The 16,841-nt window shown below is 38.0% G+C and overlaps 1 protein-coding gene across 1 annotated transcript in view; it reads right to left on the minus strand.

Moving 5' to 3' along the window:
* Nucleotides 1–8,918: 8,918 nt before the first annotated feature.
* The window catches only part of hzg (herzog), a 233,962-nt gene continuing 226,039 nt past the window's right edge, over nucleotides 8,919–16,841 (minus strand). The window contains exon 6 of the mRNA XM_067150808.2: nucleotides 8,919–11,543. Within this exon, the coding sequence (XP_067006909.1) occupies nucleotides 11,307–11,543 (237 nt within the window). The 3' untranslated portion in view covers nucleotides 8,919–11,306. The remainder of the gene's footprint in view (nucleotides 11,544–16,841) is intronic.

A 16,841-nucleotide genomic window follows, 5' to 3' on the forward strand; every position in this document is an offset into this window, starting at 1 on the left:
CTGTAAATGTAACTGTACCACACAGCTGCCTCAGAATATGCTAACATACCAGGTAAGAGTCAATACTGCTCACCTTATCCAGTAGATCAAGTAGCATAGTTAATTTTCCAACTGTAATATGCATTGCAATTTTCAGTATGAAGTATAATTACCAGTAAGTACACTTCATAAAATGAACATTTGAAAGTGGTTTAGTAACAAAATGCAGATGTAATATGAGCAATTGTATGGAAGTAGGTAATGTTAATACTGAACCACTGGGAAAAAGGAATGTTGTATTATAGGATTTCAATAAATTAATAAACAAACAACCACAGATGAACGGACCATATCCTTCATAGGCTTCATTCATATCAAAACTATCTTCCAGTTCTGCTCTTCACCTATTCCATATCCATATCCTCTTTTCTTTTCCAGTATTATGCAATATTATTAATAAAAGTAAAGCAAGCAAGCAAGCGAGCAAGCAAGTTTTAAATAGGAGAAAGTCTTTCAATGAGTTGGGAACAGAAGTGCTACCCATAATAACAAATTCTCATTCCTCATTTTGCCTAGTATGCCTCATTTTGGCGCCGCCATTGGTTGTAGCAGTTTCCCTCTAACTGCATGACCTCTGGTAGTGCTATTTGAGGATTCAACCAGCCTCTGGGCTGATGACCAAACAGACAAATGGCTTCAGCCTATGTACAGGAAATGTGATTTGACACCATTTAGGCTGCCTGTGTGTCAGTTTCAGTGGATGTGTCACCAGAGATCTTTTACATGCCAACATTATACCACAGAGTGACAAATGGACTTTTCTCCACCCTTCAAAACTCAACCATGTCTGCCAGGCATGAACTCGCAATCTTGGGTTGACACTACTAATGATCCACAGAGGGAGCTACAGATGTGCATGATGAACAATAAGGTTCACATTCAACACTTTTAAGGATACTATCTTGGTTCATTTGGTTATCTCACTCTTGTGGTTGGATGCAAACTGTAAAGCAGTGGTTCCAGCCAACTCACAGTAGCCATTGAAAATGAAAACCCACAGCCTGTTTCCAGTCATTCGAACAGGTCAGGAATGGAATGAATGAAGACCCCATCTAGCAGCGAGGATAGGAATTATGCTGGCTGCCGAAGTCTGTCGCACTCCTCTGGGGCAATGATTAATGAAGGACAAGATGAAATTATATTGGAGAGTGTTGCTGGAATGAACAATGACAGGCAAAACCGGAGTACCTGGAGAAAAACCTGTCCTGCCTCCGCTTTGTCCAGCAGAAATCTCACATGGAGTGACCGGGATTTGAACCACAGGAACCTGCCGCCAGAGTCACGGAGGCTTACTCACAGTAAGCATTACTACTCCATATTATAGAAGTAACCTGAGTAACTTCTTATAACCCAGTATGACCAGTTAACCACGCTGTCAGTTAATGAGGTAATATAAGACACATGGTTAAGATTTTTTTTACATGTACAGTATATGATTTGTATAACACTGTACTACAACTTCTGCTACTTAAATCAGGTATAAAACTAGACCATTAATGACCATAATAAAGACAGGTCCAGCAAAAAATCACATCAACATTCTATAAAAATGAGCTTTTTCTCTAAAGCGAACAAAAGTTTTCTTTATAGCAAATAGAAAATAAATTGATAAGATCATTAGTTTATGAAGAAAAAAATCCCTAGTATTTTGATTGTTACTTTACTGGAAATATATTTATAGTATAGGAACTAATAAATAATAGATCATCGATGTCAGCAACCACTACCAAAACTAATTTTTTGCTAATAACTGGAGTTAACAATATATCGGTGAGTTAAAATTTAATTTAATGCTATTGTAATTATAGTACCATAGAAAAACAGGAGAAGAATCTGCCAATACTAATACATTAGAAAAACTGACCACCAAACTAAAATCGATAGCAGAAGAGTTAGCTCCAACAAATCCTAGGAAAAAACATGAATGGTGGAATGAAGAATGTAATCAGGCAATTGAGAGAAGACACCAAGCTTGGATAAATCATCAAGCCCAAAAGTCAGACAAATCAAATTTAGCACTAAGAAAACAAAGAAAGTCTACCCATAAAATCATCAGACAAACCAAATGCAAACATCTTAAAAATACTTTACAAAAGATAGAAGAGAGTTTTAAGAAAAAACAATCACAAGATTGTTATAAAACCTTTGACAAATACCTTAAAAAATATAAGGCCCTAATATTAATGCTGAGAGATAAATTAGGAAGGTTAGCCCACAGTCATAAAGAAAATGCAGAGATCCTTGCAGAGACATTCAACAAACTTTTAAATTGCGATAACCCACTGGAAATTTTGGAAGTAAATACCAGCCCAGATCTAATAGATCCTCCAACCTTGGAGGTAGAATAAGGTAGAATTCGCAATTAAGGAACTAAAAAATTATAAGGCATGTGGTGAAGACCTAGTCTTTGAAAAAATCTGGAAAAACACAGGGAAACCAGCAATCATAAATCTACATCAGCATCTAGTGTCAAAATGTAGATCACAGCAAAAATCCCAGAACAATGGAGACCTCAGGTGTAATCCATCCATTATTCAAAAAAGGAGAGAAAAGTAATCCAGGCAATTACAGATGAATAACCCTTTTGGACTGCACTTACAAAATTTTCTCCCGCATAATTTACAATAGGATAAAAAACATTCTGGAACCACAACTTGCAGAATACCAAGGAGGATTTCGCCCTTAGAGAAGTTGCCCAGACCAAACTCTCAGCCTGAAACTAATAATGGAATATTACAAATACAGAAATAAATAGCTGTTTATTTCATTCATAGGGTTAAAAAAGGCTTATGATAGTATACACAGACCAACTATTTAAAAATCCTCAGATCATATGGCCTTCATACTAAATTAACATAAATTATTGAACTAACTTTAAGCAACACAATTTCTCTTCTGCTAGTGGCTTCACGTCGCACCGACACAGATAGGTCTTACGGCGACGATGGGATAGGAAAGGCCTAGGAGTTGAAAGGAAGCGACCATGGCCTTAATTAAGGTACAGCCCCAGAATTTGCCGGGTGTGAAAATGGGAAACCACGAAAAACCATCTTCAGGGCTGCCGACAGTATCTCCCGGATGCAAGCTCACAGCCGCATGCCCCTGACCGCACGGCCAACTCGCCCGGTCAACACAATTTCAAAAGTAAAGTTCATGGAAGAAATGTCAAATGCTTTCACAATAAACACAGGCCTCAGACAAGGTGATGGATTATCCCACTGCTTTTCAATGTGGCTCTAGATTAAAATATGAAAATTTGGCAAAAAGAAAACCCACCTAAAATAAAAATTGGAGCAAATCCCTCAATAAGGACGAACTGCCTAGGGTTTGTAGATGATTTAGCTCTCTTAGCCCTTAACATGGAAGAGGTCCGTGCTCAGATCACCAGTCTCCAGAAAATTGCATTAAAAATAGGATTACAAATATCCTTTGAGAAAACTGAGATCATACCAATGAAACCCTTTGACATAAACAAAAAATTAACATAGTCCTACAATTTATATACCTTGGAGAAATCATTATGCATAACTTAAGCGAGAAAGCAACATGGATAAATAGAACCAACAAAATTAAAAAAGCACAATTTCTAACCTGGTCAACTTATAACAAGAAATGCTTGTCAATAGACACTAAGATACAACACTACAAAACTGTATCTTTCTTTGCCCAAAGCCACTTAAGCTTGCAAAACCTTGTTCCAAAATAAAAATGGAAATTGCAACACCATGAAGGCATTGGTCATTTGTGTTGATTTTTAAGATATGGAACGATGCCATGTAGGTATATAAACGATCAAAGTTTCAGACCCATTGGATTGTTGCTACAGGTCTCCCCACGTGATTGGTTGCGGAGGAATCAACTCCAGTATACGGACTCTGGTATAGTGTAGTTGACTTGCAGGCTGTGCAGTGAAGTGTTCCCCTTCAAACATGCCTCAACGACAGAGAAGAGCACGCTATCAACAACTGTCACCGTTTGAGAGGGCTCGGATAATTGGGCTGTGTGAGGCTGGATTTTCGCTAAGGACTGTCGCTGCACGTGTTGGCCGACAGGCATCTATGGTACAACGTGTATGGAAGCAGTGGTCAAATGAAGGTACCCACACTCGTAGACCTGGCACAGGCCCAGCGTGACGGACAACTGTGAGAGAAGATCGCCGCATCATTCAGATGGCCTGGATGGAACTCCATGCAACAGCAGCGCGAATTCGAGCAACTGTGGCACCCCACGTTACACAACAAACAGTTGGGAATCGCCTGCGTGCAGCTGGCTTACGAGCTCGTGTCCCTGCAGAAGGTGTTCCATTGACCCCACAACAGCGACGCGTAAGGCTGGCCTGGTGTCGAGAAAGATCAACGTGGGTCGACGAATGGCATAGGCTCGTTTTTAGTGAAGAATCGCACTTCTGTCTTGCCCGCAGTGATCGCCGGAATCGTATGCGCCGACGTACTGGGGAGAGGGGCCGCCCAGATCTTATTGTCGAGGGGCAAACGAGGCCAACACCAAGCATTATGGTCTGGGGAGCTATTGACTTTAATGTGAAATCACAATTAGTGCTTGTTGAGGGCACTATGACTGCTCGACAATACGTTGATAGGGTACTCAATCCAGTGGTTGTCCCTATGATGGCGAACATTGCTAATGGGATGTTTCAGCAGGACAATGCCTGAGTTCACACTGCACGCATCTCCAGAGAAGCTCTCCATGACATCACAACCTTGAAATCGCCCGCCAGATCGCCGGACCTCGGTCCTATTGAGCATGTGTGGGACATGATGAATCGATAACGGGCTAACCGTCCTCAGCCACCCACAACTCTGGAACAACTGACCCGTGCAGTGCAGCAAGCATGGGCCACAATTCCTCAGAAAGCGATACAGGGCCTTGTTGACTCCATGCCTCGACGAATTCATCAATGTATTGCAGCTCGTGGTAGGCACATCCTGTATTGATTGTTGTCCAAACTTGCGGTCAGACGGACCTGAAAGTGTAATCATCGAATCACAACCGAACACTCGCCCCCCATGTTCAATTGCAGCAATGTAGCACCACTCCTTCTGCGTGTTGCAATTTCCATTTTCTTCAGTGTAAATAAAAAGTACCAGGTTTAAGGAGTCTGGAGAATCCTCCCCAATGAAAGTATCGAGAGAATGACCCAATTACCAGCACAATGAAGAAAATAATCTCTTATTTCTTTCACATCTTACGATTACCAGAAAACTGGATTTTACAACAACTAGTGAAGATAAACCTGGGAAAGAAGACAGGAGGGCATTGGATCAAAGAAATGCAAGAGGATCTCAAAACAGTTGGACTCAAAATTACAGATGCAGAGAACAAGAATAAAATTACCACCCTTCTTAAGAACCATAAATTTTCTACAGAAATGATGCACAGAAAGCCTGTTGAGATTTCAGACGAATTAAGAACACTGCGATTAGAACAAATGAAGAAGTACTGGGTAGATAAGAAGAATCAAACCGCACAACCTGTAAAGAAAAAGTGTACATGGAAGACTCGAGTGGTCCAATGTGGCCAATAAAATTAGTAATAATAATAATAATAATAATAATGCGAATTGACTTTTGAATTATGTGATTATTATTATTATTATTATTATTATTATTACACTACATTTACGAAGTATGCATAAAACTGAACATTAAATAAATAACAATGTGAAAAAATTAGGGATAATGAATATTAATATTCAATGTATGGGCAAATCAAATTTGTTATTTGTAGCTTAGATGCATTTGTTTGCTAGAGTAGTGGCTTAACATTATGTGCATATGATGAAATTATTATTATTATGTAGAAAACCAGTGGAGTTAAGTTTCCATGTGATCTGCACTGGGAATAATGAATCAGCAAAATATGAGGTAGTAGGTAATTTGACTGAGTGAGGTATCTGCTCCCTATTATTAGAATAGAAAACAAATGGTACTTTCTTCCACGCACATAACATCTCAATTCTAGCTGTTCTTACACTTCATTATTTAATTATGTTCAGTGGTAATCCAAGGATTAAGAGTTCCTATTTTATGAAAATAAATGGAAAGGCATTCATGACAACAGTCCTAGCATTTAATGTTACTTAGAAATTTTGTTGCTAATATAACTATAAACAGGTCACATAAATCAACACATCGAAGTTTGGATTCAAGAGCAGCATGTAAGAATTCTGTTATAATAAATCTGAAATATATATATTTATTTTTACAATTTGCAACCATGACTTTATTAAGGTGCAGTCCCAGCATTTGCCTGGTGTGAAAATGCGAAAGGGCTAGGAGCAGGAAGGAAGCAACCGTGGCTTAATTAAGGTACAGTCCCAGCATTTGCCTGGTGTGAAAATGGGAAACTATGAGAAACCAACAGTGGGGTTCGAGCCCCTAATGTAAGCTGACAGCAACATGACCCCAAACCACACAGCCAATCGTTTAGTCTCAAAACTGTCTCTCTCTTTAGTTCCCCATTTCAATTCTAGGGAAATATTTACTGGTTCTATGCAGACTGCATGCTGCTGATGACACATTCTCCTTATAAAATGACATGATCTTACCCTCTCAGCAAGGGAGCAGGTCACAGTGAGCACCAAGTGCTTTTTGGCAATGCCATATTGGAGAAATGGAGACTCCCTCAATCATCATTTGACAACAGGTTATATGAGCAGACTGTAGACCACATAGACCAACAATGTCTCTTAAGAAGGACATTTTAATGAGATTATTATTAAAGGTACACCCTCTGCACAGGACTGGCTTCAATATCTAGACGAGATATTATGACTGGTAACATTAAGGGTTTTCTTTTTACTTCCTTTCATAAATTACAACAGTTTAACACTGTATATTACTGTACTACCATTCTCAGCAAATTATCATGGTTTTCATAAAATACCTATGTATTGCTGTTGTTTTCTTTCCTATACGATACATACGAAATAATGTGCTTTTTTGAATTTCACAGTAGCTATTTTGTTGCAAATCCCTAATTTTCAAAACTGGTAACATGAAGTAAATTAAGTGGCTAGAAGTGAAAAGCACACTTAATTCCTATGATCTGATCCAGGATCAAATTCATCTTGGAAAATTAAAGTTACCAACTGAGTGCACCACTGACATTGATCATGTGGGATAAGCTGTATATATTGACATGTATTAATCAAGTGAATCAACAACAAGCCATGGCAACAAGAATGGCATGTGAGAAAAACGGCAAAGGAGATGAGTGAACTCAAATGCAGACTATGTATTCCATTACTTCATAGAATCTAGATTGCTTGGAGTTGGCTCATGAGTTGAAATAATTGATTCAGGTGGATTTCAGATTGTCAGTTTAGTTTCATTTACCATGAAAAAAAACAAACAACAACAACAAAAATCCTCTTGCTAAGAAAGTAACTTATGGTACAGTAACATATAATTTATCTGATCCATGTCTGGATTTGCCATAGACACAATTTCTAAGAAAAGGCATGCATGCACAAACTACAAATATCCTCGGATTTCTTTTTCCTTTTTTTTACAACTTGCTTTACGTCGCACCGACAGAGACAGGTCTTATGGTGACAAAACCTCCTCAGATATTTTTTTAAAAAAGGTACTAAACATAAGTAGGTACAGAATAGATAACATTGTTATGTTCTGTATTAATGAAATGGTTTGATGTCTTAGGGTTTCAATTAATGGTTTGATGTCTTGGGGTTTCAAATTCTATTTTCCTGGAAGTTTGGAATATAAAAATAATTCTTAACAAAGTACCAAACTATATATAAAGAGTGTTTGCAGAAAATGTGTGTTATTGTGTTATAGAGACTGCATACAGTGAAATACTGATTTAGAGTAGAAAGGAAAAAATATATATATATATATATACACAGTATAATACTGCACAGACTTTCAGACGGACACATACAGTATCTAAGATGATGGTTATAAGATACTGTTGTTTGTACTGAAGTCAGTGTGTTAATCAGTTATATCTATTCACAGTGTTATGCACATAACTGCAGAATAAAACTTTTCATGAAACACAATCATTTCTTGTACATTCCCAAAACTGGAGATAAAATTAGAAGAACAAAAAGAAGAACTGGAAGGGATCAGCAAGGAAGAAATTTACTTATGAGGAATGACAATACCAGTTTTGCCATGATAGGAGCAGAAAATACTTCTAGGATTTCATCATATTGCACGATCTGATTTTGTTACTAAATAGCGCATCAACATTTACCTTCAGGCACTACCAGTAATAATTGTGTGACCTTGGCTATCATTTGCAATTTTATTTGATGCCATTTAAGCAGTCTGCAAGTTGATTTTGATGTTCTGTTTTACTCTACTGAATGGCACAGAAATCAGAACTCCATGGCACAACATTTTTCAGAGTTTTAATCAATGGACTTTATCCACCCTTCAAAATTACAACCACCTCAGCTGGGTTTGAACTCGCAATCTTAGCATCCAGACGGAAGCATTCTATGGCAGATCAACTGAGGGAGTTAGAGATAACAATGACTTCATGGAGAATAACGTCTCAAAAGAGATGAAAGGAGAGACTTATTTGAAAACATATGTATGAAAAAACCCATACACACACAGTGTAAATCTTCTACTAGGCCAACTGTACCAGATTTATCTATTTCATGATAGGCCTACTGTGACAAAAAAAACTGGGAACATGCTTTTACAAGGGTATCTCCTGACCTCAAGTTTTGAAATTTTAGTTTCATGTTAAAAAGATTGTATAGTAGTTATCAAGAGCAATGACAATGAATTTGATTTTTTGCATCACCAAGCAATAAATACAATGTACATTTACAATATCTATTTCCAAAAAATATATTTATACGTGACGATGCAATACTTAAATATTGCTCAAAGGCCAATTATTACCACACTATGCAAGTAACGTGGGGAAAATTAATGCAAGTTGCAAAATGATATCCAACATTTACAGTCCCAATACTTTTTTTTTTTTTTAAAGTACAATACATTCTAAAAGGCCCAATAAACAATTCAACAGGCATACATTGTAAGTAAATTGCGATGACAAAATTTCATAATACATACAGTATAACTCTGCTCTGTTCTTAGCAATACAGAAAAATTAACTGCAGAAATGTGTTCTTGCAAAAAAAAATGATTTTTTACCAGCAGCTACAAGGAAGGTGAACAAATAGGCATGAGACAAAAGATAACTCACAATTGTATCAACAATATTTAATATTCTCTGAAGTAATATAAATAGGATATGAAATCTAAATATCAATGTACTGACAAACATACACATTTTAAACAAAATCACAGAGAGAGAGAGAGAGAGAGAGAGAGAGAGAGAGAGAGAGAGAGAAAGGGAGGGAGTAATTCAAGACACAAAGGTATTTCAAGTTTTGATGATTCAAATACATGGAACGTTTTTTTTTAAAAATAGTGCCGAACCAACATAAAACTACTCAGAATTTAGAACTTATGTTCTAAGTACATCTTCTGAAAATAAGCATCTAAGATATAGAAAAAAATACAAGCACAGTTAAGGAAAACAAAACATGAACAGTTTATCTACACATTTCATACTTTTCAAAGATAATATTTAGACAGTTTTGTAGATAAACATGAGAGACTGTCATAAAGAAGTTAATACAAGCACTCAACATTGACATCCCAAAACTGAAACAACCCAACAAATTAACATAGCAACTTGAACAAAAACTATTCAAAGAAAAACTACTTACATAATATATATATTACTTTGTCCCCCTTACTTTGCATAATATATTAAGACTATAAATCAAATCACTGGCACAGAAGAATCCATTGTGATGTACATTTGTACTGCAGGAGCTAAACTAAAAGAGAGTTGCCTGCTACGATATGAAATTGGCAACCATCACCGGAGAAAAATATAGAAAAATGCAGTGATTTAGTTTTAGTACGAAAGTTGAAAAGAGTAAAAAAATTACAGTAATTAATAAAAGCTGTGTAAAAATCGCTGTGATAATGCGAAATCACACTACCAACCAATTTGACAAAGTAATATTGTCAACATGTTGGTTTTAAGGCCACTATACAAGATTAGCAAATTCTTATCTATATAATATAGGTTATGTGGCACCAGATACCACAACACATGTCTAGCAGTATTTGCTCCAACCCTGCTGGATGCATGCGCACTGCGCTCTTTCAGATTTGTGTTTCCACGTCACATACACTCAATCAGTGCAAGTTGGAAGGAAGAGGGCACTTCTTCACGTTCTTTCACTCGCACATTAGTGTCTGCTCATCAGTTTGCTAGGGTGAAATATTAACTTCTGTTCAGCCATTTTCAGGCTAAGTACGTATCTAGCAAAGATTAGAAAAAATAGCACCAAACTTTCCTGAGCATCCTTCTTTCATACACAACTTCCTGCTGCAGGACTGTTTGCTTTTAATATTGTGGGGGAGGAGGAAGGTAGGGGGGAGGAGGGAGGAGGGGTGGGGTGGGGGGTTGTGTGTGTGTGTGTTAGGTGTCACACTTGTAGCCTTACATCAGTATTCACATACAACAGATTATTTCTGTTCCAAGTCTTTTATGAATTCCATTCTTATTCTGCTCACAGTTGCCTGGGTCCCACATAACGTTATACACAAAATTCAATAGAGTATATTTTGGATTAAAATGATATTAATAAACTGTAACAAGCCAATGTGATATTACAATATACAAGATCACCTGATGATTATAAAAACTGTTTAGGTCTTATAATTAATCATGCTTATAAAAATGCTCTGTATTACTGTTCCTTGAAGAGCAGATTTTATTATAAAAACTATTTTTGTCAGCAAAAATAATGGGAATATTTCATTTTCTACTGGCTTCTGATAAGGACATGGGACTGAATAGATCATTTCTCTAAATAATTCATAACTCCCATGCTGATAAAGAATACTGATTCATCCAGAAGGCATGATTGGCACTTGGACTGTTGGATAAAATTTTTGGCAGTAATAAAATAACTGCCACGTCGAAACACACTATAGGTCATATGGTAAAACTGTAGGATTGGTGAAAACACTTCATCCACGCACAAAACTAAAGAACGCTAGTCCTTCACGTTTACGAACGTTACAAGACTGAAATGCCTATTACACTGCGCCAAGACCAACCCTGTTATTGCCACCGCGTTATTGGTCTTAGGGCTGGAATACAGGACTTTTCATTCTACAGTGTAGACAAGCTTTAACATGGCCTTCACACCAAGTCTTGGCCTCATTCTGAGGAGGCTACGAACCCGCATTGAGAGTTGCATGATTGTTCACCTGAAGATTTTTGTGTTGTTGCTGCTGTTGGCTAAGCATTCCAACTGCTGATACAGAAGATGTGGTATTTGTGTTGTACGGATGATTTGAGTTGCACAATACAGTATACACATTGTCCACTTTGCTCAGCTTCTCAAAGAACGGTATCAGATCCAATAGTTCTGAATCAGTCATATCATCAAACCACGATGCAACAGGCACCTGTAACAATCAATATTACACGACTTCAATCCAACTGAAAAAACAAAGGCAAATGACAAGAAAGAAAAAATCATATGAAAACTACTAATAAAAATGTATACAGTAGAGTCCATTTATTCAAACTAGCTGGAACTGGACCCTGTTCAGATTAGGAGATTTTTGGATTAACAACAAAATTGTTCCTAGAATGCAGCATTGAGCTGGCTTCAAATGTTAACTTGCAAGTTCTGCTGCTAGCATCACCCTAACCAGTGTCCATGCTTTACCTCTGCAATAAGTTACAAGTTCTGCCATTAGTAGAGCCCCAACCAGTGTGTGATGAAACAAGATGCTTTGCTTCTGTGTCAGCTGCTGGCATTATCTCAGCTCACTCGCAACGCTGTATTACAGTATTCTACACCCAATACAGTTTAGGTTTTAAAATGGCAAGTAAACTAAAGCACGTGTTGTGTACACTTAAAGAAAAACTTGAAGTGTTGAAACTTCTGGATAAAGGCCAAAGTGCATCAAAATTATCTCTTGAATCTGGTGTTGGAAAAGCTGCAATTTCTGACTGGAAGTAAAACTGTGGTACAGTCCAACAGTTTTGCACACTATCATTGGCCGTCTTTGAAGTCTACCAAACATCAACACTTTCAGAATTTGATAAATTTGATGAAGCACTTTATTTAAGGGTTTTCACAAGAGAGGCAAAATATACTCCGTTAAGTGGACCTCTTATCCAGGAAGAGGCGCTTCAGTTGAATGGAAATGTTTCGTTCACTACCAGTTCTGGATGGTTATCAGTAGGGGCCGTATTTTTTTGTAATAGCGATAAGCACGAAATTTTTCATATCTTCTTTCTAGCCTTTATATGACCTTGTAGGTACCGTACCGTAACGTATTTTAGCGAAATGAACTCGCGAAATATCGCGAAATCTGTTTATTACGCGAATCGCGCAAATAATCACGAAATATACCCCACCTGGTAAGAAAAATGCGAAATCGTATCGGAAAAGATCTCTAATAAACGTTTAAATGCTCTTGAGAACTTGACTATAGTAGTTTCCTTCTCAGTTGATTGATAGCGCTGTATATTCTCTACACAAATGCACACAAAGCGATGAGCCCTGTGTATCGGAAGTATGTGTATTCAGTTCCGCGATCTCTAAGGCAGTCATTAAAAATCGATATCTGTTATCGATTACAGCAAATGGCGTTGTGGTCGTAGTAAGATCGGTTGTAGATACAGCAGTGCGCATTATACTCTTTCGCATTGAAAGTTCGCCACTTATGAACCTTTATCAGCGAATGTCCAACATTTAAGTACAAAAATGCTGAAAACTAAAGTCACAACAGTTTTTCCGAGGGCCGAGGAATACAACAGTGAGGCGTTCTATGTATTTGATGCTGCAAGAAAGATTCTAATGTGTAAGTACTGTAATGTTCGCATTACGTGAAAACGAAGAGATGCGTGCGATAAATACTGTAGAGAATCAGAAACACACAAAAAGAAGAAGAATGAAGCAAATGAACATAATTTTAAGCGGCAAATAACAATCGGCGATACTTTACACATCGCAAAGGAGTTGAAAAGTGATAGAGAGCAATTTGTAATAGACACAACAAAAGCATTCATGCAAGCCAGCATTTCTATAGAAAAATTGGATAATCCTGGCATGAGGACATGGATGAATATAAAAGGGAAGATAAATAATACCGACTTTATTATAAAATATGACGATATTAGTAAGCCTATTCTAAATAAATCGCACCGAGCTGGATAGCTGCATTCGCTTAAGTGGAGGCAGTATCCAGTAATTGGGAGATAGTGGGTTCGAGCCCCACTATCGGCAGCCCCGAAGATGGTTTTCCGTGGTTTCCCATTTTCACACCAGGCAAATGCCGGGGTTTTAAGGCCACGGCCGCTTCCTTCCAATTCCTAGGCCTTTCCTATCCCATCGTCGCCGTAAGACCTATCAGTGTCGGTGCGACGTAAAGCAAAGAGCAAATAAATAAATAAATAAATAAATAAATAAATAAATAAATAAATAAATAAATAAATAAATAAATCGCCTGGTTGAGTTGTAATAATGTTATTGTTTTTACGTCCCACTAACTACTTTTACGGTTTTCGGAGATGCCGAGATGTCGGAATGTTGTCCCACAGGAGTTTTTTACGCGCGAATCAAACTAGTAACACGAGGCTGACGTATTTAAGCACCGGACTGAGCCGGGATTGTACCTACCAACTTGGGCTCAGAAAGCCAACGCCTTAACCGTCTGAATTACTCATCCCCGGCCGGGCAGCACCAGCATATCCACGAATATCTTCCAGGGATATATGGCTTTGCAAAATGCAGTGAAAGCACGTCTGATAGAAGAGAAGAAAGAAGACATTGTTAGTGAAGTTTTAGGAGGATTTGCACCAAGTGTTCGCAAGTATTATGGTTTCCGACGTCTAATGTGGTCAGCGAAAGGGGCTGCTTTGTTTACAAAAACATACTTTCTGACTGTCGCACAACTCTGAATCCTGATAATGTTGAAACCATGCGTAGTTTTTTTTTTTTTACTTTGGAGACAAGTCACTCAAAATGTTAAAACATGTAGAACCAAACCAAACCCCACGGCACTTAACTCCCTGAAAGGACCTTGGCCTGCCCTGTGACTGCTGCTCAGCCTGAAGGCCTGCAGATTACGAGGGGTCGTGTGGTCAGCACGACGCATCCTCTCGGCCATTATTCTGGGCTTTCGAGACCGGGGCCGATATCTCACCGTCAATAGCTCCTCAGTTCTAATCAGGTAGGCTGAGTGAACCTCGAACCAGCCCTCAGGTCGAGAAAAAAATCCCTGACCTGGCCGGGAATCGAACCTAGGGCCTCCTGGCGAGAGGCAGGCACGCTACCCCTACACCACGGGACCGGCAAAAACGTGCAGGCTACGTATACATTCCTAACTTCCGCCTAACTTCATTTTGAGGTTTCAGTGATTTATATAGGCCTACCGATATTTATTTCTACAACATTTTGTATAATTGGTTGTTCTAAGGTTTAATAACAATTTAATACATTACAAGTGTTCACTTTAAAACCCCTAATCACAAAATTAGTTAGATTTACCCCATACCATAAGGAATATTTCACAAGAAACATCGATCAGTATGACAATTTATTTCACGAAATACCTACCGAAATAGTGTTAGTTTTAACACCGAAATCAACAGTTTTATTTCACCAAAAAATAAGGCCCTTAGTTATCAGCTAATCATGCCGCTGCAGAAAAATACATTAGTGAATTTAATGACAGTGTAGGAAAGATTTGATCTGTTCTGAACTCAAAGTAGGCCAAGGCAAGAGGTGGACAGTTACAAAGCAGTGGAAAGTTGAATTTATCATTTGCGTGACGCGTGTTGAGAGATTCCAGACACCAAATACGGGAAATTACTCGCGAATATTGATAACCAATCTCAAATAGCGTCAATGCAAAAATCAAGACAGGATTGGTGAGGAACTGGTAGACCACAAGGAAGAAAGTGCCATTGGGGGGGAAATGAAAAATTTACAAGTAGACTGCGGACGTGCAATTCTGTTCATTCTGTTTTTAATTCTTGATTTATAGTCTACATTCTAATTCTACACTTCAGTTAAGACTCACATTCGAGTGCTGATTCTAATTCTGATTTTCAGTTTTCATCTTAGATCTTCAGCAGCATACACGTTTACTTGATAGACTTGACTACTAGTTGTCTTGGACTTGTATTTCTGCGTGTGACTTCATTATGTCTTGCATACGTGAGCCCTTACGATGTTACAAGTATATGCGGTGAGACTTTGATTCTATTTGAAGTTGCAGTTAGAGACTACTCAGGGAGGCTTAACGTTCAAATCTATTTGACGATAAACTATGAATCATTTTCAGAGAGTTGTAGAGCTCTTAAGTATTCTAATAAGAGAGATGGTCAGATAGCAAATACTTTAGAAAGGCCATTAAATTAACATGATTACTCACATAAATAAAATGAGAATGGAACTTTGACTTGAAACACTAAGCTAAGTAAACATTCTAGAGCAGATAACGTGTGCGTCCAAGTGCCGAAAACCCGAAAATATACAGAATCAAGACTTGTGCAGAACAGTGCGGGAGGTTTGTCGGGACAACCGCGTCAAGAGTTGAAGTGTGACCAAGAACACTGAAGGTGTAAACAGACTTTGGAAGAGTAGTGGCATTCAGTAGGCCATAGGAAAGGATATCACGATAGCCGTTAGGAGGTACTGGAGCAGTAATAAACTTAATGAGTAAAATCAAATGCAGAAAGAGTGGGTAAATCAATAAACTATTACCTATTACCATGCTACATCTGCATAAATTCACAGTTACTGTATAAACTATGAGGGACAGCAAGACACAGCAGTACCAGATCCAGGAAGCTGGAGACAACCTATGGACCACAGATTCCGTTCCAGGATGATACAAGGAAACATACTGCTGTGACAACAATCAATACTATGGAGGAGTAAAACCATAGGGGCCATTCCCACCCCGAGGTTTGATGCCGTTTAAAAGGATGAGTATCCAAATGTATTTACAGTAAAACCTCGTTTACCCGGATCAACTGGGACCAGGGCCTATCAGAGTTAACGAAAATCCGAGTTATCCCGAGAATGATGGAAAAATGATAAAAAAACATGTACACCACCGAAATATTTTTAATGGAGTTTAGAAATTATTATTGGGACACTTTCACCTAAAAACACATACACTATATGTACTGTAATAGCCTATGTATTTGCACTGTACACAATACAGCTACAAACTAGTCGGTAGTAAAAAAGGCAGCGAGCTTCTGCTGTCGCAGTTTAGTGTATCGCTTATGAGCAAAGCGATCTCGCATCCGCTTTAACAATAGTTCATTTGGCAATGTTTCGGCTTGACTCTCAAAATAAACCATCATTTTCTCCATGTTTCCTACTGCTTCTGCATGGGTCATAACCACAGCTGGTTCATCAACACTGTCTGAATCTGAATCCTCTTCATTTTCATTTTCAGTAACCCTGCATGATGCAATAATGTCTTCCTCTGTAATTGGTTTATAACCTCCGTCATTGTCGATTTGCAACCAATTGTGAATGTCTTCTTCATCAACATCGGAACAGCCATCGATATTTTTTAAATTGTCTATAAAATCTTCTTCCACACTGTTTTTTTTCCCTTTGCCTTCAATCTTGTTTTCTGGCAAAAAATAAAAAAATAAAAAAAAAAAAAAAACCACACACACACACACACACACACAAAACTTTTTCCATTACTTTATCAAAGTTT

This window comes from Anabrus simplex, chromosome 7 (assembly GCF_040414725.1).
Source record: "Anabrus simplex isolate iqAnaSimp1 chromosome 7, ASM4041472v1, whole genome shotgun sequence".
Lineage (NCBI taxonomy): Eukaryota > Metazoa > Arthropoda > Insecta > Orthoptera > Tettigoniidae > Anabrus > Anabrus simplex.